The 24,776-nt window shown below is 38.1% G+C and overlaps 1 protein-coding gene across 1 annotated transcript in view; it reads right to left on the bottom strand.

Moving 5' to 3' along the window:
• Positions 1-10,799: 10,799 nt before the first annotated feature.
• The window catches only part of LOC100015953 (heparan-alpha-glucosaminide N-acetyltransferase-like), a 159,367-nt gene continuing 145,390 nt past the window's right edge, over positions 10,800-24,776 (bottom strand). Inside the window, exons 10-12 of the mRNA XM_056815386.1 lie at positions 21,130-21,200; positions 16,971-17,083; positions 10,800-14,122 (exon numbers count right to left, since the gene is read on the bottom strand). Coding sequence (XP_056671364.1) covers positions 13,941-14,122; positions 16,971-17,083; positions 21,130-21,200 — 366 coding nt within the window. The 3' untranslated portion in view covers positions 10,800-13,940. The remainder of the gene's footprint in view (positions 14,123-16,970; positions 17,084-21,129; positions 21,201-24,776) is intronic.

Genomic DNA, 24,776 nt, shown 5'->3' with positions numbered 1-24,776 from the left:
CCAATATAGACTACCTCACAAGATGCAGAAAACCATTTTCATGAGAATGAAGGGACTCTACAGTAGGGTGAAGCATTGAAGGTACTTGGGATTTGGGCATTTCCACACCTATAAGGGGGTGAAAAAGCTCCCACCCAAACGTGAGCTGATCTACGCTTCCCCACCCCACCTACAGAGCCAGAGTCAGAGCCAGCTTGTGCCAGAATCAGTGAGTGAGTGAGGGGCACCTCTGGAGCAAGAAAGGGGCAGCTATAGGTCTTAGGAGCTGACTAAGACCTCCAAGGACCTACCCCTGAGAGCAGTTATACCTGAAACCCCAGTGGGTGGGGGAGCATAGAACGTGGGCATCCCCAGGAAGGTAGCACAGCTGTGGAGATTTGAGAGCTTGCCTCAGGCAAAATCCTTGCTCCTTAACTCCATACACAGAGAACCTGTCCAGATTACTCAGATTTCTGACTAAAAAGGGAAGATAAATCTTCCACAGTGATGGCTAATTGCACACAGGAGCCCCAAACACCTTCCAAAAAAAGCATTGACCCTTGAAAATTTTTATGGAGGAAAAACCCAGGCTACAGAGGATATGCAGGAGGAAATTCAAGCACAAACAAAACCTTCTAAAAAATGGAAATTGTCCACAAGCTCTGGAAGAATTTAAATTGGAGCTTATGAAAAGATGGAAGCCTTCTGGCAAGATAAGCGGGAAATGGTTCAAAAAGAAAATCAAAAAATTATTGCACAAAACCAAAAAATTATAGCAGAAAACCAAAAAATTATAGCTGAAAATCAAAAGGTTAAAGCAGAAAACCAGGCCTTAAGGACCAGAATTGAGCAACTGGAAACCAATGATCTTGCAAAACAGCAAGGATTAATAAAGCAAAGTCAAAAGACTAACAAAATAGAAGAAAACATAAAAATATCTCACTGACAAGGTGACAGATCAGGAAAACAGAGGAAGGAGAGACAATTTGAAAATCATTGGTCTACCTGAAAAATCCAGAAATAAACAGAAATCTTGACATCATACTACAAGAAATCATCCAAGAAAACTGCCCTGATGTTCTTGAACAAGGGGGGAAATAGACATTGAAAGAGTTCATAGAACATCCTCTATGCTAAATCCCCAAAAGACAACCCCCAGGGATGTAATTGCCAAATTCCAGAGCTTTCAAGATAAGGAGAAAATTCTATAAGAAAGCCAAAAAGAGACAATTCAGATACCATGGAGCACCAATCAGGATCACACAAGACCTGGCAGCTTCCACACTAAAGGACTGCAAGGCCTGGAATATGATATTCAGAAAGGCAAGAGAACTGGATCTTCAACCAAGAATCACCTATCCATCAAAACTGACTATATACTTCCAGGGGAAAGTATGGGCATTCAACAAAATAGAAGGTTTCTAAGTATTTGTAAAGAAAATACCAGAACTAAGTGGCAAGTTTGATATCCAAACACAAAGATCAAGAGAAACATGAAAAGGTCAATAAGAAAAAGAGGGAAAAGGAGAATTTTTTTTTCATTTTTTGTATTCAAACTCTTTTCTTTAAGGGCAACAATTAGATCAAATTATATATATTAATATATGAGGAAAATGTTATTTTGTAACTCTCAAAAACTGAATTCATTATAATAGTAATTAGAAGAATCAATTATAGGAAAAGATTGGGGCATTAAGGGTTATAAGATGATATGAAAAAAAGAAAAAAGGTGGGGGGAATCAAAGAGGGTACAAAGAGATACTTGAAGAAATAAAATATATAGAATAATCTTTTTCACATAAAGATACACATGGGAAGGGGAGGGGAAGAACTCTCATATGAGAAGGAGAGGAAGAGAGCGCGAAGTGGTATTACTTAAACCTTACTCTCAGTGAAATCAATTCTGAGAGGGAAGAGCATCTAGATCCATTGGGATCTTGAATTCTATCTTATCCTACAGGGTAAGGGAGAAGAGAAAATTAAGGGGGTAAGGGGGAGGGAGTACAAAAAGGGAGGGAAGGAGAGGGGGGAGGGAACTTAACAAACCCTAAAAAAAAGCAAGAAGGGAACAAAAAAGGAGGGACCATAAAGGGAAGCATATCAAGGGAGGGGTATAGGGGGATTGACTAAAAGTAAACCACTGGTTTAAAAGGATATAGCAAAAGAAGAAAGGACAGAAAGAGGAGATGGTAACAAAATGCTAGGGAATTCACAAGTGACAATCATAACTTTGAACACGAATGGGATGAACTCCCCCAGAAAACGTAAATGAATAGGAGAGTGGATTAGAATCCAAAACTCTACCATATGTTGTCTATAAGAAATATACATGAGGTGAGTAGATACTCACAAGGTCAGAATTAAAGGTTGGAGCAAGACCTATTGGGCCTCAACTGATAGAAAGAAGGCAGGAGTTGCAATCATGATATCTGACAAAGCCAAAATAAAAATAGACCTGATTAAAAGGGATAAGGAAGGTAAATACATCCTGATAAAAGGGAGTATAGACAATGAGGAAATATCACTAATCAACATGTATGCACCAAATTATATAGCACCCAAATTTCTAATGGAAAAACTAGTAGAATTGAAGGAGGAAATAGATAATAAATCTATACTAGTGGGAGACATGAACCTACCACTATCAAATTTAGATAAATCAAATAAAAAAATAAATAAGAAAGAGGTAAAAGAGGTGAATGAAATCTTAGAAAAATTATAGTTAATCGATATATGGAGAAAAATAAAGAGGGACAAAAGGAAAACACCTTCTTTTCAGCAGCACATGGTACATTCACAAATATTGACCATATACTAGGTCATAAAAACGTGGCATACAAATGCAGAAAAACAGAAATAATAAATGCAACCTTTTCAGATCATAAGGCAATAAAAATAATTATCAGTAAGGGTACATGGAGAGCCAAATAAAAAATTAATTGTGAATTAAACAATATGATTCTCCAAAATTGGTTAGTTAGAGAACAAATCATAGAAACAATTAATAATTTCATTGAAGAAAATGACAATGATGAGACATCCTTTCAACAACTATGGGATGTAGCCAAAGCAGTACTCAGGGGAAAATTTATATCCTTGAGTTTATATATTAACAAATTAGAGAGGGCAGAGTTCAATGATTTGGACATGCAAATCATTGAAAGTGAAAAAATTAAAAATCCCCAGAAGAAAACCAAATTAGAGATACTAAAAATTAACGGAGAAATTGATAAAATCAAAAGTGATAGAACTATTGAACTAATACATAAGACTAGAAGCTGATATTTTGAAAAAAAACAAAATAGACAAAGTACTGGTCAATCTAATTTAAAAAAGGAAAGAAGAAAAGCAAATTAACAGTATCATAGATGAAAAGAGAGAATTCACCTCCAATGAAGAGGAAATTAAGGCAATCATTAAAAACTATTTTGCCCAATTATATGGCAATAAACATGCCAATCTAGGTTATATGAATGAATATTTACAAAAATATAAATTGCCTACATTAACAGAAGAAGAAATAGAATTCTTAAATAATCCCATATCAGAAAAAGAAATTGAACAGACCATTAAAGAACTCCCAAAGAAAAAATCCCCAGGGTATGATGGATTCACAAGTGAATTCTATCAAACATTCAAAGAACAGCTAATCCCAATACTATACAAACTATTTGACATAATAAGCAAAGAGGGAGTTATACCAAATTCCTTTTATGACACAAATATGGTACTGATTCCAAAGCCAGGCAGGTCAAAAACAGAGAAAGAAAACTACAGACCAATCTCCTTAATGAACATAGATGCAAAAATCTTAAATAGGATACTAGCAAAAAGACTCCAGCAAGTGATCAAGAGGGTTATTCACTATGATCAGGTGGGATTTATACCAGAAATTCAAGGATGCTTCAATATCAGGAAAAACATCTACATAATTGACCATATCAACAAGAAAACCAACAAAAATCACATTATTATCTCAATAGATGCAGAAAAAGCCTTTGACAAAATACAACCCTCATTCCTATTAAAAACACTAAAAAGTATAGGAATAGATGGGTCTTTCCTAAAAATAATAAACAGTATCTATCTAAAACCATCAGCCAACATCATCTGCAATGGGGATAAACTGGATGCATTCCCAATAAGATCAGAAGTGAAATAAGGATGCCCATTATCACCTCTACTATTTGACATTGTACTAGAAACACTTGCAGTAGCAATTAGAGAAGAAAAAGAAATGGAAGGTATTAAAATTGGCAATGAAGTGACCAAGCTATCCCTCTTTGCAGATGATATGATGTTCTACTTAAAGAATCCTAGAGAATAAACTAAAAAGCTAGTGGAAGTAATCAACAACTTTAGCAAAGTTGCAGGATACAAAATAAACTCACATAAGTTATCAGCATTTCTATTTATCTCCAACACATCTCAGCAGCAGGAATTAGAAAGAGAAATTCTATTCAAAATCACCCTAGACAATACAAAACACTTAGGAATCTATCTGCCGAGACAAACACAGGAACTATATGAACACAAGTACAAAACACTTTCCACACAACTAAAACTATATCTGAGCAATTGGAAAAACATTAACTGCTCCTGGGTAGGATGAGCTAACGTAATAAAAACGACCATCTTACCCAAACTTATCTATTTATTTAGTGCCATACCCATTGAACTTCCAAAAAAATTTTTACTGAACTAGAAAAAAGCATAACAAAGTTCATTTGGAAGAACAAATGATCAAGGATATCCAGGGAAATAATGAAAAAAAATACAAAGGAAGGTGGGCTTGCAGTCCCAGATCTCAAACTATAGTGTAAAGCAGTGGTCATCAAAACAATTTGGTACTGGCTAAGAGACAGGAAGGAGGATCAGTGGAATAGACTTGGGGTAAGTGACCTCAGCAAGACAGTATCTGACAAACCCAAAGACCCCAGCTTTTGGGGTAAAAATCCACTATTTGATAAAGACTGCTGGGAAAATTGGAAGACAGTGTGGGAGAGATTAGGTTTGGATCAACACCTCACACCCTACACCAAGATAAATTCAGAATGGGTGAATGACTTGAACATAAAGAAGGTAACTATAAGTAAATTATGTGATACATGTCAGACCTTTGGGAAAGGAAAGACTTTAAGACCAAGAAAGAGTTAGAAAGAGTCACAACATGTAAAATAATTAATTTTGACTACATCAAATTAAAAAGGTTTTGTACAAACAAAGCCAATACAACCAAAATCAGAAGGGAAATAAACTGGGAAACAATCTTCACAACAAAAACCTCTGACAAAGGTCTAATTACTCAAATTTACAATGAGCTAAATCAATTGTACAAAAAATCAAGCCATTTTCCAATTGATAAATGGGCAAGGGACATGAACAGGCAGTTTTCAGTTAAAGAAATCAAAACTATTAATAAGCACATGAAGAAGTGTTCTAAATCTCTTATAATCAGAGAGATGCAAATCAAAACAACTCTGAGGTATCACCTCACACCAAGCAGATTGGCTAACATGACAGCAGCAGAAAGTAATGAATGCTGGAGGGGATGTGGCCAAGTGGGGACATTAATTCATTGCTGGTGGAGTTGTGAATTAATCCAACCATTCTGGAGGGCAATTTGGAACTATGCCCAAAGGGTGCTAAAAGACTGTCTGCCCTTTGATCCAGCCATAGCACTGCTGGGTCTGTACCTCAAAGAGATAATAAGGAAAAAGACTTGTACAAAAATATTCATAGCTGCACTCTTTGTGGTGGCAAAAAATTGGAAAATGAGAGGATGTCCTTCAATTGGGGAATGGCTGAACAAATTGTGGTATATGTTGGTGATGGAATACTATTGTGCTCAAAGGAATAATAAAGTGGAAGAATTCCATGAGAACTAGAATGACCTCCAGGAAGTGATGCAGAATGAAAGGAGCAGAGCCAGAAGAACATTGTACACAGAGACTGATACACTGTGGTACAATCGAATGTAATGGACTTATGTAGACTCTGAATGAACATCCTAGTGCAAATACCAACAATATGGAAATGGATTCTGATCAAAGACACATGTAATACCCAGTGGAATTGTGCATCAACTATGGGAGGGGAGGGGATGGGAGAGGGGAGGGGAGAATAGAAAATTATTTTTGTAACCAGGGAATAATGTTTGAAATTGACCAAATTTAAAAAAAAGAAAAGAAAAATAGAGCTCAACTCAGACATCTCCATCTCACATAACTGCTCTACTTTGGGACTTGTTAGACTGACTTTTCAACCATGGAACCTCTGTCAAGTATATTCTCCCCATTTCCCACATTTTTTCAGCTTCCTTCTGTGTTTTGTCTTCCCCTATTAGATTGAAAGCTCCTTGAAGGCAGGGGCTATCTTTGTTTTCCCACATTTGTAATCCTCAGTGCTTAGCACAGTACCTAGCATACAGTAGGTGCTTAATAAATGTTTATTGACTGACAGAAATGTACATATATATGGATAAATTTATGTATATGACAGTTGAGCTTGGTAATTATCCATCTAGTTGCATAGAATGGGCCATATTTTTCATTCATATTTTTTCTTTTATAAATAATTAGGCTAAAATATTTTAAGTCATTGCAGATCTGGTTTAGAAGGCTCTGCAGGGTCTGAGTGTTTGACATAAGCAGTATCACATCATCTGCAAACAGTTGGAATAGCTGGAAGATCTAACCATCTATAGGTAGGAATCTTCACATCTTTTGAATGGGGACATTAAGATGGGCTTCCTCCTTGTCTTTCTAAGCAATTGAGTTTGGAGAGTCAGGTAACTTCCAGTTTGATTTCTAGATAATCAGTCCCTCATCTCTGGTCCACAATGAGAAGTTACTGACTCTTTAGTTTTTTGTTGATTTAAACATTTGCAGGGGAAGTATGTGAGTGCTGAGGTTATTCCTATGGGCCTAACCAGGACTATGATTGATGAGCATGGACAGTAACCAGAGATACCCCAAAGGAGAAGCCTAGTTATCAATTAGGACAATTGTCTCTTGAAGGCTTGTTTTCTGACAAAGCAGAGTTTTCTGTTAGGCTCATGTTCATGAGGGTCAGCCAAACCACCATTAGTTGGATAGTTGATTAATTAAAAGAATTTTTTTTTTACCCCTAAGATTTGTCATTTGGTTGACAGGCCTCCATTTACACTTCCCATCAAATTGGTTAGAAAAAAAAATAATCTCTTTTAAATGAAAATAAAAACTTCCAATTTAAAAAAAAATGGAGTCTTTTGCTTGATCTAAAAATCAATTAGTCAGTGGGGATTTTTATTAGTCAATCATGTAAGTAATTAAAAATATTGATTAATTACAGACAGCAATGGGCACCAGATGCAGCTTCTAACTACCCTGCCCCCATCATAGCACTACAATGGATTTGTAGAGAAGGACAAAAATGTTAAAAGTCCCAATTCTTTGTCATCCCTCTTTCCAGATAAAGAATAATCTGCTTTCACACTGCGGGGGAATCATCAGTAATGAAATGAACCATTTGTCGATACTGCCCTTGTTAGAGTTCAGCATGCCTATCATATCTGGTTTTTGTTGAAATTGTGAAATTCTGAACCTTTAGCCTCCTCCTTCTTCATCCTCAGTGTTGACTCCTCTCTAAGAATAGCCTCCTTTGACCATCCAATCTTGCTTTGAGGAAGTGCTTGGCTCTCAGGCATTTGTCCCTTGGTTTACATGTGATTCACTGGCTTCCTTCTTCTGAGGTGGCATGTTTAGGTCTCATCTTTCATAAAAGCATAACATTTGAAAGAGACTTTAGAGATATTGTGTCCAATTCCCTTATTTTTCAGATGAAAAGCTTGAGGCCCTGAAAGGTGGAAAGTCTTGTGTATAGTTACAAGGTAATTTAATGGCAAACCAAGGACTAGAATTCATTTCTCCAGATAGCTGGTCATCTTTTCTCCACTTCAGATTGCCTAATTGTTTAGTATATAATTAGGGTAATTAGTATCTGGGGCCTCCCATTGAGTATGCAGAGGGATAGATCTTGGATCTGTTCCTCTTCCAAAAATGTATATGCTCTGGCTTGGAACAGAAGAACATGTGCTTTGACAGAGCAACGTTTAGTGGTCCTCACACTTCCAGAGATAGAGTAAGGGGCAAGAGAAATGAACAGGAAAAGCTTTTACCAAAGGTGAGAAATGGATCACTCAGAAGATTTTATCTAGTGATACTATCCCATCTCTCTTGTCAAATATTTGGGAACTCTTCAAACTCTTGGAAATCTAAAGAGGGAGAGAGAATCTCTCTCCTTTCTCCAGCAGCAATGACAGCCCTAAGCACACTGCATATGCTGTTTTCTTAGGTGAATCTGGGTTAGGATTTCAAGACTCTAGCTGCCTCTTCTGCTTTATATTTAATGGAATCAAAGGAGAGTAGAAAGACTATGTAACATATCCTAGGATAACATTTAACCAAAATCTAGCCAGACATTAGAGCAGGATGACTGCTGGAAGAAAAACCTGGAAGATTTGCATGCACTGATGCAAAGTGAAGTGAGCAGAACCAGAAGAACATTGTTCATAGTAACAGCAAGATTGTTTATTGAACAATAGTGAATAATCTAGGTATTCTCAGCAATACAGTGATCCAAGACATTCCCAAAGACTCATGATAAAAAAAATGCTATCCACTTCCAGAGGAAAAAAGTGATGGAGTCTGAATATAAACTAAGACATGCTATATTTAACTTTCCTCTTTTCTGGAGATAAAGTTTCTTTCATAAAATGACTAATGTTGGAAAATGTTTTACATGATTACATATGTAAAATTGATGTCAGATTTCTTACCATCTCAGGGAGAAAAGGAGAAAGGATTGGAGGGAGGGAGAGAATTTGGAACTTAAAAAAATGTTAAAATTGTTTTTACACGTAATTGGGGGGAAGAAAATATTATTAAAAAGCCATAAAATTAGGAACAACTCTTTAAAAATATAATTGGAAAATGTTCAATAAAATAAATAAAAGTACAATTTCAGAAACAAGACCTTTCCTCCCCATGTCCTAACATCAGAAACTCAGTGGGAAGAGATTGGACTGAATTATCCTCTTGGGATATGTATTTTTTAACATTATAGGAAAATTTTGGTCATAAATTTGTTGGTTTTGTTCATGACAAGACTTGTGCTATGGATGTGGGTCACATCTTGAACTACTCCTTGCATTATAGCAATTATAATTTAGTTTACCACTAGTTTAGTTAAGATGCTTAGAAGGACCAAGGAATTTGAGGCCTGTTGAGGAAATTATCTGTCAAGTTTCTCCAATTCATGAATTCCTAGGAGAGTAAAAATCACTCAGAAGATTCTAGCAAGGACAAAGCTGTTTTTAATCTCGTTGATCAAAGTCACTATCATTTGGCCCTTAAATATACTTTGTACATGAGATCTCAGGCAACCTTCAACAGAGCCTGGTACATAAAATTTCTTTATAAACACAAGGGAATACACAATACATGGAGAAAGCCATCTAGGGTACACCAGATTCTCTCAGAGCTACATTGCTCTGCCAAGATCTGGTTCTACCTTGCTCACTAGCTTCCTCTCCTGGCAAGAAAGTCAACCCTGTTGCCACAGTAGGATAACCAATGTAGTGACTGGGCTGGAGATCCTTTCTATGTCTTACCTTATGCCTACAAGCAGTCTCAGAACAAATGAGGGCTATAGTCGATTTTCTTTACATTGTTAAATGTACCTTCTGAAGGGTATGTCCAGTGAAGAGCCATGAAATGCTTCAGCATGTTGGATATATATATAGTATTGAGGGAGAGAACTCAGAAATAAAAGTAGACTCAATTCCTTCCATTCTCCCCCCTACTCTATGTAGCCATTTAGCATGGGTCCATATGGATTTCCCACTGGCCCCTTCTGTGGTATCTCCAGAACTCCCACTCTCAAATTTAGCAAATAGTCATTGCTGTAGAATATGCAGACGAAGTCAGTGTGCTTGGTGGAATCCAAGTAGAAGATGAAGCTAGTTCTATTTCCTGGTTCAATAGATCAATGAATCTCTGAACTTCTAAAAGATTGAGGATGATGTCAGTTAGCCTAAATCACATAAGATCGTATTCATATAGTCCGTACTCATGTGTGGAAGGTTGAGTCCTTCCTTTGTCTCCCTCTCAGGTGTGTGTGTATGTATGTGTGTGTTATGTACTGGGGAGAGGGGTGATACAGTTGTAATACCATTAGCTCTGGAATCAGATGATTAGGGTTCACATGCAGCCTCTAATGCTGCTGTCCATGTGATTTTAAGTTATCACAAGCCCTCTGGATTTTCTCATCTGAAAAATAAAGGGATTAGACTATGAGATACTCTCTAACTCTAGTTCCAGAATTCTCTGAGGAAAGTTTCAATCTCATAAATATCACTGTCTCTTCAAACCATTCCATTCTAGTTCTAAATATATGTTCTAATATGAACTTCCTAATCCTGAATCTATATTCTGGAAAAGTCTTTCTCTTCAAGTCAGCTTTTGAATCATAGTGATCCATAGATACCCTGCTATGAGCCCAAACTAAATTTGACTTAAAAGTTTATATTTGCTATCCTTCCAACTCAGATCCCATCTGCCCTGGGCACGACAACCCTTCATTCATTCCATTCTAGTAGTTGCCTCGTCCCTGGTACTTGTCAGTCCTTGGTCCCCAGCAGTATTTTTCCCCTGAATGTTCTATTATTATCTGAGATTTTCTCTTTATTACATGACTTTCTAAAAGTCCTCATGGAGAGCAGAGGCCTCTATTGGAAGAGTGTACAGACAAAAATCAGGGAAACAGATATTTTGGTTTTTCTTCTTACTTTTTATTTATTTTTTTCTCAGGTTGCTCTTCCTCAGCTGAAATTTGCAGCTCCAGATCGGCTCTGTTTGCTCAGACTCCCTGACATTTCCATGGTCTTTTATTAAAAAATCCGATTAACCTGCTGAAAAAGCAGGATGTTTGTCCAAAGCTTATGGACTCACTCTCTTCTGGCCCATCCTGTGATGGAGTCTGAGTAACATCAGATCTTATAGCACTTTCCTTTGAAGATTTGGTTCACTTTTTCACAAACAGAAATACTTTCCAGTTGGAGAGAATGCTAAAAGATGGGGAAAACCCATTCCCTTCGAAGATTTGTTCTGAGAAACCCTGCTAATTTAGTCAAAGAAGGGGTCATAGGGATCCTTCTCTCTAGCTAACTGTGGTTGGTGTTCCCTTTTAGTGAAGGGAGAAGGGTACTGTGAAGCATGAAGGATAACTGCACCCACTTCTCATTAGACTAAGATCTAACCAATAGGATTCTTGGAATATCTTCTTGATATTTATTTCCTAGTCGATATTCATCTTCCGTAGGATACAATGATCTGTTTCTATTCCAGAGCAACTCACTGGTGAGCTGGGTATGCATGTTCTTGCTAAATTGATTTCTTCAGTTGCTACTAGTCTGAGGGCATTTGGTAAACTCATTTCTAATTTTACAAAGAGGGAATTATTGGGTATTTTTTCTTGAAGTGTGGTCCCAGTTTCTTATAGCCTCAGTGTGAATTCTAATATCATAGTTGCTGGTGGGTCTCAGGAAAAGAGGGCTTTATTTGGCTCAATAGGCAACAAAGGCATCAACTTCAAGAACTACAATTCATATTTCTCTTAAGCCTTAATTAAATAACACAAGGCATCTCTGGTCCAGACATGATGAAATTAATCACTTTTACTCACATGAAGGGACCCCAAGAGTCAGCTTTCAGCTTGGATGGAGATTAGTGAAATATATTTATATGCCTGGATAAATAAATATCTAACACTTCCTCCCCACCCCCCCAACTCTCCACTTCAAATATGTACAGCCTAGTAAATCACTAGGGGAATGCACATATTAATTGGCACTGAGTTCATGCAGAGACTGACTGCTGACACAATTAGTCATAATAATAATAAAAAGAAATCTCCATTTCTGCAGGAAGCAAAAATGCCTTAGGAATTTTATTAACAGTTCCATTCTCCTTCCTGTGAATGATTAGCTGGAGTGGATTTCAAACCTGAGATAGCCCTTCATCCACTCAGGCCCACAGGAAAATTGTAAGAACTAAGCAATAAGAGCTATTCAGACATCAGAAGTGACAACCAGTCGATGCCTAGAAGACATTGAATAGGGAATTGGGGATGAGCTCAGGCCAGTGCCTTAGAACCTTCATCTTGAACATCCTGCTGAGGATTTGGACTGATCCTTCAGCCTCTGCATTCCCTCTGCCTTTGACTGATATTTTCTCTTAGGACTGGTTGAGACCAGATTGGACTTATAGAATGTGAGAGCTATAAGGAACTTTAGAGATCATGTGGTCAAACTCTTTTTTGATAGAGGAGAATAATAAAATGGAGAAAGGTTAAGTGACTTAACAAGGATCTGGTGGAGGAACTGGTTATGTTGAGTCTGGAGAAGGAAAGATGGGGTGGAGTAGAGAATGAGGTCTCATCTACATTCAAGTATTTGGGTACTCATGTAGAAGCTTAGACTGGTTCTACTTAGCCCTAAAGCAAAGACCTTGAGCAATGGTGGGGGAGGAAGGGGGTGAAGGAGAGTTGCAGAGAAGCTGATTTCAACTTGAGATAAGAAAATGCTTCTTAGCATTCAAGTGGAAGGGGTTGGATTGGGAAGTAATGGGTCCATTCCATTTGTGCTCCACATAGGGGTCTTTAGGTGAAATGTGAATGACTATTTGTTGGCCATGTTGTAGTGGGAATTTTTATTCAGATTGGTCTCCATGCCTTCTAAGGCCTTTCCCAACTCTTGGGTTCTTTTGTACAATTTACTCAAAGGCACCCAGCTGATCTGAGGTTGAGCCAGAAATGGTCTCCTGACTTTAAGACTTTAAGGCTCTTTCTACCACATGATGCTGCCTCCCCAAGTAAAATCCTTTGATGTTGTGGCAAAGAAGGCTAAACAGGCTTGGGGCCCAAGGTATCTATATCAAATGAGAAGTTCCATTAACAAACTGGTTGATCTTGGTGATGAGAATCATGGGAGAGTCCTTGATAGGGTCCTAAATACCAACAGCAATAGGACTGCTGTTTTAGTCCTCTGGAAGGACTAAAATTATGGCCAAAATATCAAAGAAAATATTTTGCTCTCTTGGATTCAGTATCTCCATGAAAATGACACAGGGTTGTGGTGGGGGGAGTAGCTGTGATTCTACTTGCCTTGAGTGGGATATAGAGGAGAAGAAAGGCTCAGATATAGAAACCTGTAGCATTGCAGAAGGAGTATTGGATTTGGGTCACTAGGTTTGAAACCTGGATCTGTCATTTACTATCTACAAGATTTTGTAGATTCTGAGCTTCAGTCTGCACAATTGAAGAAAATGGGGTTGGATTACATGGAGTCCATATCAATTCTGTATCTCTGATCTTTTACCTATAACCCTTAGCAGAAGTTTTTAGTTTTGTTCATAAAACCAGAAATGATTCACCTAATATCTGAGTAGGATCTAAGATACTTTTTGGGATAAGTGTCTAGAATTTCTTGGTTTTGCTTTGGAGAGCATGTTGTTGGGGACTCTTTGGGGTAATTTGTTGCTGAAGGGAATGGGGTATGGAGGAAGGAGGGATCTGATAAAAAGACAATATTGTCCCATATCCCAAATGGGCAACTCCAATAGGATCAATCATGCCAGAACTAAGTCCTCTTTGTGCTGAAGCCCTCTATTCATTTCTAAAGTGGGAGCAGAGATCAGACTGGCTCCATGCCTTGAGACGTTTTTCCTGGAATGAGCCATGTATAAATGACAGTTCTTTTCTGCACAGATAATGCAAATGGATTTAAGGCACTTGGGGTATGAGCCAAAAGCTCAACCAAATTCCTACTTGTCCTTTCCAAAATCACCTTCCCCAAGGCCTCAAAACCAGTCAAATGATGTTCACCAACAAAATCCTATAACCTCAGGGTTGGCTCTCAGGCGTCAGATCTTAAGGAAGATATTCTTTCTAAATAGCAGGAAGGCAATGAAGACCCAGATTGCTGTGCCTAGCAAGTCCTGGACCAGAGGCTCAGCGTGTGAAGTAGGTGACTTCATCTCCCAGCTGAAAGGGAAGTAGCTGCCCAGAAGAGAGTGTCCAACATAAACCAATATGGAGTTCATTCCTGCAACAAGAAAGCAGAGACAAGATTTACTTTACCATCTAGCTCCTTCCTCTACTATTCACTTTCCAAAGGCTCAGAACCCCAGAATGGCAGCAACCTCAGCCTTGTCTCTTGTTTCCTCCCCTGCAAGCCAGGGGATGAAGGCCACTAGAGGAAGAACCTCCTGAAACTGAAACCTAATCTGCCTCTCAGAAGAAAGTAGAAGGAAAGACATGGAGCAGATAGAGCCTGAGTATTTTCTCATTTTTAAACCATGGAGCCAAAAGGATTCTTTGGACTAACAGGAGGACTGATGTAATGATAAGAGACAGAAAAGCCCCTGATCGTTCATTTTGATGGGAAAGCAAAAAATACAATCATCCAAAGAGGTAAGCTTTCCCAGAGGGGCTGCTCAGCCATAGTAGGCACCAAGCAAGGCAGGACCACTTTCAAGACTGTCCTTAAGAGATTATTCATTTTAGTGGTTTATCTAATGTTTGTGATTATCTTTGGCAATCTTCCCTTTCTTGGTTTTCCTATTACCATCAGGAAAAGCCAGGAGTTCAAAAGGGGAGTTCCTCCTTGCAGTAAAAAATCTTAGAAACAGTCTTACTTATGAATCTCTAGAAGGAACAGCCAGGGTAAAGTCCTGTGTTCAGCACAGGGACTGTGAATCCTTACTATGATCCAATGCAATCCAATCAAACTCATAAGATCACACATATATACTGGGCTTCATTTCTTCATTTGAAAAATGAAGGGGGTGAAACAGATGCCCTCTGGGAGTCTTTCTAATTCCAGATCAATATTCTCATCATCACAGCTTGAAAGGTCATCTATTGCAACCATCTTATTTTATACCTTAGAAAACTGAGGGGGGGGGGTAAAATAAGAAATATGACTTGTCCAGGCAATTAGAGGCAGTGGGTACTTGAACCCAGGTTCTCTGATTGCAAATTTAGGACTCTTTTTTTCTTTATTTAGCCCTTACCTAATGGCTTAGAATTGATACTGAGAATTGGTTTCAAGGCAGAAGAGCAATAAAGGTGAAGCAATTGGGATTGGGATTTGCCAAGGGTCACACAGCTAGGAAGTGTCTGAGGCCAGATTTGAACCTAGGATCTGAAATCTCCAGACTTGGAATCCTATCCATAGAACTACATAGCTTCCCTGAGCACTTTGTCCATACAACTTCACTGACTTCATTTATTGACTCCTAATTTCTCTATTTCTTTTTCCCCTCTTACAATAGTTTGGGTATTCCCAATAAGGTAGCCTAATGAATGCCCAGTCCCTCTCTTCTCATCTTTACTCTCTTCTAACGCTCTGCTATAAGGCTGGGCTCTTGGTTAAGGAAGCTTGCCATCTTTGGAAACTCAAATAATTTGTAAAGCCTTCTCTGACTTTTATAATCCTTAATGATATCATAGAACACATCAGAAATTCTATATCCTGATGTATCTTCATTAATATAAATCATTACCATCCCTATTTAGTAAGTATTCTCACTACTTCTTGTGACTGGATAATCTTCTGGGTAACCTGGTGATGATATTCTTCTTTAAGACAAACAAACAAACGATCCTTACCTTCTCTCTTAGAATCAATACTAAGTATTAGTTCCAAGGCAAAAGAGTGAGATGGGCTAGGTAATGAATGTTAAGTGACTTGCCCAGGGTCACACAGCTAAAAAAAAGTGTTGGAGGTCATATTTGAACACAGGTCTTCCCATCTCTAAACCTGGAACTCTATCTACTCCATCTAACTGACCTTCTAAGAATTTATTTAGGCTTGTCCTAGGATGACAGACATAATCTATAACTGGGCCCATATTCAACACTTTCCTACCTTGGTAGGACCTACAAAAACTTCCAGTCTTTGAGAAGGCAGGCATCTATGCCATAAAGAGACATCAGAGGAAGACTTTTATGGGGTGGGGGGAATATCTTTTAGCATTAACTGTGCTTTGTCTTATTTTGTTCTCCAATTACTTCACCTGTGGGATATAAGTTCCTTGAGGGTAGAAACTGTTTTATTTTAGTCTGGGTATCCCTAGTGCCTAATACTATGCCTGGTATATAATTAGAGTAAATGCTTGTTGAATTTAATTGACTTTCTCCTCCCATTAAATCATAAACCTCTTCTGGGTAGGAATATGTCAAATTTTTCCATACTTTCCCCTCCCTCCTGTAGCACAGTGCTAGGGGCTGAGTATCTTTTCAATGATTATTTATTAGGTTATTACTCACCAGTAAGGATATGATTTTATCAGTTTCATATGTGATATGTCCTCTAGCCACCAAGATTGGGCAATAAAAATTTTCTCTCTCCATTTTCTATAATTTTTTTCATTTTCACTAAATTCCAGGGGTTATTGAAGAGCTATCCCACAGATTTTAGGTCTCATCTAGAGTCAAGCTTCTGATCTTGAATTATTTCCCTTCATGCTCTACTACCCCACGGTTATGAGGTTATTGAAAACATGAGTCCTTTTTTTCAATTTGTAGGAGCTGATGAGAGACTTAGAAATTTGAGGGTATTTACCCTGTAAACTCAAGATTACATGTGTTTGATAAATCCCATCTTCAAACATCCCAAGATAATATCAAACCCTTTTGGTCCAATTGACAGCAAGTTTGACCCATTGTCTAAAATCCCATCCCTCTCTTCCTAAAAGTAGGCCAATTGCTCCATCTAAGGGGAACTTGCACATGAGATAAAGTAAAATTTTTATGCATGAACTGGAAGCCAGTGCAGAATAAATCTGGGACTTCCAAAAGAGATCATCCCCTCCATTGCTACACATGACCTAGAGGAAGGTCCTGCTGTGCCAATCCTTTTCCCATTGTAAATTTGTTTTCTACATCACCTGGGTAAATAAGAGGGCAGCCACTCCACCAACCCTTCATATCAATGATATAATACAGCAGACCCAGCAGGAAAAAGGAGAAACAGCTGGTGGTTGTGACAAAGGACAGAGACCTGTTGGGAATAGGAAATAAAAGTGTCAGAATTGGATACTACCTGGGCAAGCAGGTGGTACTTTAAATGGGAAATTGATTATGCTGCATGGTTCAGAGTTTGATCTATGTATGGATCACTCAGATGTGGGCTTGATTGTTCCAGGTTTTATTTCCTCCAGCTAGACCATGAGCTTGAAAGCAGGCTTCCCATCTTTTTGCCTTTTCTTATGTGCCCTATAGCAATTACTGTGCTTAATATATCCTTGTTTTTTGTCAACATATGGACCTTTAGTTATATGCTTCTGTCTACCTGGAATCCACTTCCCCTCTCCTCTTGGTTTCTTAAAATCTGAGCTATCTCCAAGGTCTATGTTCAAAACCAACTCCTCCATGAAACCTTATTTGATACTTCTGCTCCTGTCCCCATCCATAACTAAATATGATCTCTCCCTCATCTTAATTCTCAAAGAATGTTTTAAACCTATGCTTTCCCCCATAGTTATCTGGGCCTTTGTTTTAACTTCTTTACTAGTTATAAACTTGAAAGCAGGGATTCAACTAAATGTGATTAAATCCACAAGAATCAATGAATAGTCTACAGTTTTCAAAACACTATTCTAGACCCTGGAATTTAAAAAAAGACAAAATAAAATAGTTCCTGCCCTCCAGGAAACAGTTAAAATTCTACTGAGAGTACAATATGTGCACAAGTTTGTAAATGCAAAATATATATATTAAGTTATCCAAAAATCATTTCAAGATTGAGATGAAATCAAGAAAGACCTCTTCCAGAAGTCAGCATTCAAGCTATGCTCAGGGATGGGATCTGACTCAACTTTCTGTCTCGTTAGTTGCTTTACACATAATAGATGCCTAGTGGAATGAATGAATGAATAAGTGAGTGAGGGAATGGTGGATCCTAGGATTCTTACTGGGATCAGTGTTTTGGTACCCAAAGTAAGTTGGGAAAAGAGATGGTCTATTTATCAACCTGAAACTACAGTGGGGGGTTGGGGGAAGGAGGGAATGATCTACCTGTTGGGCTTGAGTTTGGCCTTGGATGTGGAAAATGTACTTTCTTTGATAAGGTTGGCAGTACTTTGTAGCCATTAAGCAATAACTTGGCTCCTCTCCAGAATGACTGCATGTCATTTTGTGGGGACCTCTGCAGCAAGAAGGCTTGGCTCTGATTTGTAGCCACATGTTTTGCTCTAGCTACAATTCTCAGCTGGGAATGGTCATGATTATGTGCATCTAGCGCCATGATTTCCTGTGATGTAATTGGCTTCCTGCTATCCTGAGGAAGGGCCAATCTTTTACTAACAAGGGATTAGGGATTACTAAATATAGGCTATCCTCATTCACCTAAAGATTGTGCATTTATATGTGTATATGTTTAGTGTGAGTGAAAACACCTGTAACAGTAACAGGACTTTTTCAATTCTCAAAGTGCTTAGACATTAGTTTTTGACCTTTGTAATAGCTTGAGTAAAATAGATTATTATCCTCATTTCAATATATGAAGAAACTGAGGTGCAAAGATATTAAGAGATATACCCAACGTCACACAGTCAGTTAGTGACAGAGTCAAAACCAAAAATAAGATCTTCTGATCCTGAATTATTTCCCATTATACTATACTACCCCATGGTACAAGGTAATTGAAAGTATGAGGTCTTTTTCTCAATTCATAAGAGCTGATGAAAAACTTAGGAATTTGAGTTTCTGGGAATGAGCATTTAGGCTGTAAGATTTTCCAGTTTGGGGTAGGGGAGAATACTGTGGGAACTGACTGCCTCCAGAGCCTTGAACTTTCCTGGGAGCAGGTAAGGGAGAACAATGAGAGTCTCTCATCTTCCATCTCCATTAATTTTCTCTCCTTTTCATGGATAATGTCAAACTTAAGAATCTCAGCCATCAAAGGACCTCAGGTCTCCTCTGTTCCCTACCACCACCCCAAGCTATTAGATACCCCCAGATATTAGACCATCTTAACAATGTGGACCCTGGATAAAGGAGTGCTAAACATAGTTCTGGGAAAGGGAATGGGACCTCTCCCAGTCTAAAATCAAAGTGAGGGTAATTTTCCCTTCCCTTCCATATCTTCCTTTTTGCAGGTGGTGGGGGACAGAGAGGGGAGATCATTTCCTAACCCATATGCCTCAGGAACCAAGGGACTTGTGGACCTGTTAGAGGGGCCTGGCAGGGAGGATGGAACTATATCACAGATTCAGGTCACATCAGAGCCCGAACATATTTCATTACAACACTCATCCCTGTTCTTTTTCTCTCTGGCTGCCAAATATCTGAATGGAGCAAATAGCCCTAGTGGTTTCTTGTCGGTACATATTAACACCTTCTTCCTCTCTGCTGCTCCAAAGGGAACTCATGGTTTGTTTCCCATTCCTTGCCTGGTCCAGCCCCTACCTTCTCACTTTTCTCTAAGATGCAATGATCAGTAATTGTCCCAGCTCTTCCCGAAGGGCTTTTAAAAGCAAGTGTGAATCTCACCAAAGGCTGATAGGACTTGCATACTGATCTGTCTTCCTACAAGGCCATCAAGAGCTGTGTCTAATATTTTAAGGTTCACACAGCAATATTATTCCAAGGGATGATGAGGCAGCCTAAATTCCCACGTCTTTCAAAGTAGTCCAATTTACTTTTTTGCGAAATAAGCTTTATTCCTGAAAATTGGGTTGAAATAATAAAAAAGAACTACAGTCTTTTCCAGAAGGTTGTGTTATGGTACTAGAAATCCTCACAGGTTAAACAGGACTGGAAGGAAGTTTCTTGACCTCACTTGGGTGATGTGAGGATGAATGAGATGACAGATCTGACTTTAGAAGAAAGGTCTGTGTGGATCCTACTTTTAGGTATTACTCAGAGGAAACTTGGAGTGATGGTGGAAAAGAGGCTACAGGTTAATTTTCCTTGTGGCTCTTCATAAAGGAACTTGATGCCTAGACATTTAATTATATGTGAAGCATCCAGCATAACCTCAAGAAAAACCTTATTATAGTAGCACAGCCACGGATGTAAAAGAATGACAACATTTAGCACTTGCCAGTGCTATGTAATTTGCAAAACACTTTCAAGGATACAAATAATATCCTTGTGAAGTAGACCAGGCAAGTATTATTATCCCCATTTTACAGAAAGAAACTGAGACCCAGAGAGATTGGTCTACTTGCCTGAAGCCACAGGGCAGAACTAGGAATGGGATCCATATCTCTAAGTTCTTACTGTAGCACTTTTATCTAGTTCTTGAGCAAAAGACCAGTCCAATAAGTTTCCCCCAACCTAATCTTTTCTAGCAATTAAGAAGCCAGGAACATGGCACTGTCTAGGTTATGGAGGGAGCATTGGACTCAGAACCAGGGGAGAATGCTGTAGTTATTTCAACCCTAGTTATTAACTTGATGAAATGAAAGGATGACTCCTTTGCATGGGACTATCATCCAGTGAAAGGAGGGGGAGAAACAAAAACTTAGCCCATCTTGGGGAGAGGGCAAATCTTGCATAAATAGGGGGGCAGCTGGGTGGCTCAGTGAATCGAGAGTCAGGTCTAGAGACAGGAGGTCCTGGTTCAAATCTGGCCTCAGACACTTCCCAGCTGTGTGACCCTGGGCAAGTCACTTAACCCCCACTGCCTAGACCTTACCACTCTTCTGTCTAGGAGCCAATACACAGGATTGACTCCAAGATGGAAGGTAAGGGTGTAAAAACAAACAAGCAAACAAAAAACTTGCATAAATACAAAGAATTGTGCATTGAGAGAAGATCTGGGGTGGAGGAGAATCAGGAAACACTTCATGGAGGAAATGGCCCCTGAGCTTTTCTTTAAAGCAAGATGTTGACTTAGAAGCAGAAATAAAGAAGATATTCCAGGCAGGAGCCAGTACATGTGCAAATGCAGGGGTTAGGGAAGGAAATGAATGCCTTATTCATGGGAAAGCAATAAGCCCAACAAGGCTAGAACATACCACCCATTTTTTTTCATTGCCTAAAAATCGTGATGGTCCCTCTTCTCATATGATCTCATTGGATAGATTCAGAAGCACTTACCAGAGGTTTTTATTGACTGGAATAAATCCTTCATTCTGTGTGCCCAGAGTTAGGATGGCTGAGATAATCCCCTGAGAAATCCAAAAGGAAAAACAGGTCAATAGCTGGCTTTATAGAAGCAAAAGTCTACTTCGAGAAGCATGGAAATTGGGAAGGAGTTGGGCCACGAAGAAGGTGACAGATGTCCATGCTGAATTTTAAGTGTTTTCGTTGACTGGCAAATTAAGAGTTGCATTGCTAAACAGGAATGTAAGCAGAAACATAGTATAAATCAGGGATCAACTTAAATTAAAGAATATGGTTCTGCGAAAGTCACTGCAGGTCACAAAAGGCATTCTTCAAAGAGGAAGCATATGATTTCCCAGGAATTATCCTTTTGACATTGGTGCTTCATGGCAGGTGTTTTTGATCATCCTAGAACCACTCGTTCTTTTTTTCCTTTGAGAACACTCAATAAGAGGACTTTCAAACCAAGTTGCCAAAGTGGAGAACTAAGCTCTTTGAAAGAAATGAGGGACTTGAAATTTAAGGAATATTCATGCTGTTCTAAATTATGGAAACCCAAAGAATCTTAGAACTGGAGAAACTCTGAGGATCATCTAATCTAGCCCTCTGTGGTTAAGTCCACTAAAGACTGTCTCCATTGATGTCATACTGTCCAGGGCTATCCCTATCCATGTCCTATGACCCTCCTTATGACAGGTATTGGGTTATATGTGCATCTTAGAATTTTGTAAATGCAAAGGCTATTCTTTCTCAGGAGATGGAAATGAATCGCTATCACTTGCTATTAAATATAGTCATGTGTGCACATATTTAGACACAGCTATATTAATCATTGAGGCTTTATATCTTTGTGTTAGAATTTTGTGTGTGTTGGAAGTTTATGCCCAGCCTCCTCCCTTACCCATAAAATCTATTGGTATTCATATGTAGAAACCAAAGGAGGAAAGCTAAACACCTTTCCTAAGAGCCTTTGATCTTCTCTTTAAGAATAACCCAAGGCCAACTTCTTGTCAATGAACATCACTGGCAAAGTAGAGACAGAACTCTTTCATTCTTTAACTGGTTACTATCCCGACTATCTATGCAATTATAATTGCTTATTGTACTCTTTTGCTTTCACCTCTAAACCCATAGATAATTGGGCTCAAAGAATCCCACAGATAACATTAACAAAACTCTCCTTAGCGAACCTTTAATAGATTCTAATTTTATGCTTTTCAGTCTCCTCAGCTAATTATGAGGCTCAGAAAATTCTAAAGCATACATCTGGAAATGGACATAATAGGTACACTTTGCTTCTCCACAAATTAGTATCCTAGAACCTGCTCCTCCCCTCTACAACAAAGGAGCATCTCTAACACATGTAAGAAATGGGACTTTTTTGAACAACACAGACAAATTGGGGTGAGGATGGTACTATTACCATTCTTTAATGACTTGGAAGAATCAATACCAATAAAGCAAGTATTCCTTTTTTCTTTTATCAATTATTTATTATTTTTCAATTACAAATAGAAACCATTTTTGACAATTCTTTTCTGATACATTTTAGGATTCAAATTTTCTTCTTCTCTCCCTTTCTCCCACTTCTTGAGGTGGTAAATTGTCTGATATATGTTATACCCATGCTTTCATGCACTACCTATTTCTATTTTGCTCATGCCATGATAGAAGAAACATATCACATAAATTAAAAAATCTCACCAAGGAATGAAGTGGAAGATATGTGCAAACTCCAACAGTTCCATCTTTGGCTGTGGACAGCATTTTTTCATCATGAATCCCTTTTACTTATCTTGGATACTTGCTTTGCTGATAATGGTTTAGTCCTTCACAGTTTATCATCATATAATGTTACTATTATACAGTGTCTGCTCACTTCACTTTGCATCAGTTCATATAAGTTTTTCCAGGTTTTTCCGAACTCATCCTGTTTGTTATTTCTCATGGTACAATAGTATTCCATTACAACCATATCCCACAACTTATTTAGTCATTCCCCAGGTGATGGAAAACCCCTCAGTTTCCAATTCTTTGCCACTACAAAAAAGAGCTGCTAAAAATATTTTTGTATAGGTAGGTCCTTTACCCTTATTTCTGATCTCTTTGGGATATAGACCCCATAGTGGTATTGCTGTGCCAAAGGATAGAGCAAGTACTCCTTACATTAATAAATGGATCTAAATTTTTGAGAAATTCTGTCTAGCAAAGAAAATGAAGAAAAAGTATTTCTACAACTCTGAGGATATTTATCTGAACCATTTGTCTTTTCTAAGGGACTATGAGGACCACAGGAGATGTAGAGATCAGGAACTCTGATGATTAGAAAATTTATATAGTTAATCCATCCTTGGCTCCCTTCCACAAATAATCTATAGCTTCTTCCAGTTTTGGTTCTATACTATTTTTGTGACAAAAATTGCCAAATATAATAAACATCGATGACACACATGTAATTTCAAATTTTACATTTTAAAAGAATAAAATATGACTAGGATAGAATTTTTTCACAGAATCTCTTTTTACATAAGAATATAGTACTCTAAGAACATTGTTTTCACTACCTCTCCAGGCCTCAGTTTGAATATTTGTAAAATAAAGGAATTGGGGGGGGGGCTAGGTGGTTCGGTGGATAGTCAGGCCAAGAGATGGGAGGTCCTGGGTTCAAATATGACCTCATATACTTCCTAGATGTATGACCCTGGACAAGTATCAATCTTCTGTCTTGGAACTAATACTTAGCATTAATTCTAAGATAGAAGGTGATTCTTTTAGAAAAATAAAATGAAATAAAGGAGTTAAACTAAACCTCAGAAGCCCCTGCCAGTTCTAAATCTGCCTCTAAACCTATAATTTTATGATCTTTTGAGTCCACAGGGGGATTATGTACCTAGTTGTAGACCACAAATCTGTCATTGATATTTCCATGTCATTTTCCAGGCCACACTTGATGCTTCCTGCCTTACTTAAGATGAATGGATTGATTTAAGTTTGTTTCTAATTCAAAAAATAAATCCATATGTTGATATGGGACCCCAGATCTCCGTTTATTTCCCAAAGGATTTTAGCATTTGGATATAATGTCAATATATGCTAAAATTTCTAACAACAGCAAAAGCTAAGATTTATATATATATTTTCTTTTTTAAGTGTTCATGGGTAGTAGAATAAAACAGAGTAAAAGGAAGATCTGAATCCTATTGAGAAGTGGGTTTCAATCCTACTTCTGATACTTATTGAGCCATTCAGCCATGAGAAAGCCATTTAACTTCCATCTATAATTATGGTTGTGGTACCTACCTCACAAAGTTGTTTGGAGGTGCAAATGACATCATACAAAAGAAGCACTTTACCAGCCTTAATAGCAAATACTTATACAATGCATTAGTTATTATTATTTTTCCTATGATTCTCACAGAAAGCTCTTATTATCAAGGTAGGAATTTATATCTACTTTATATATGAGGAAAGTGACATTTTATAGACTTGCCCATTTGACACAATAAATGTGAAAAAACTGGTAGTTTGATGTTAGTCTAGCCTTCTTTCCATTACATGGTGTGTATGATATAAGGATACCATCCTCAAGTGATGGAATAAGAACTGGAAAGGACCTTGGAAGCTCCTTCAGCCCAATCCCA

The sequence above is a fragment of the Monodelphis domestica genome, chromosome 1, assembly GCF_027887165.1.
Source record: "Monodelphis domestica isolate mMonDom1 chromosome 1, mMonDom1.pri, whole genome shotgun sequence".
NCBI classification, from domain to species: Eukaryota; Metazoa; Chordata; class Mammalia; order Didelphimorphia; family Didelphidae; genus Monodelphis; species Monodelphis domestica.
The sequence above is the reverse complement of the archived record's forward strand: the minus strand, read 5'-3'. Positions and strand labels throughout refer to the sequence as shown.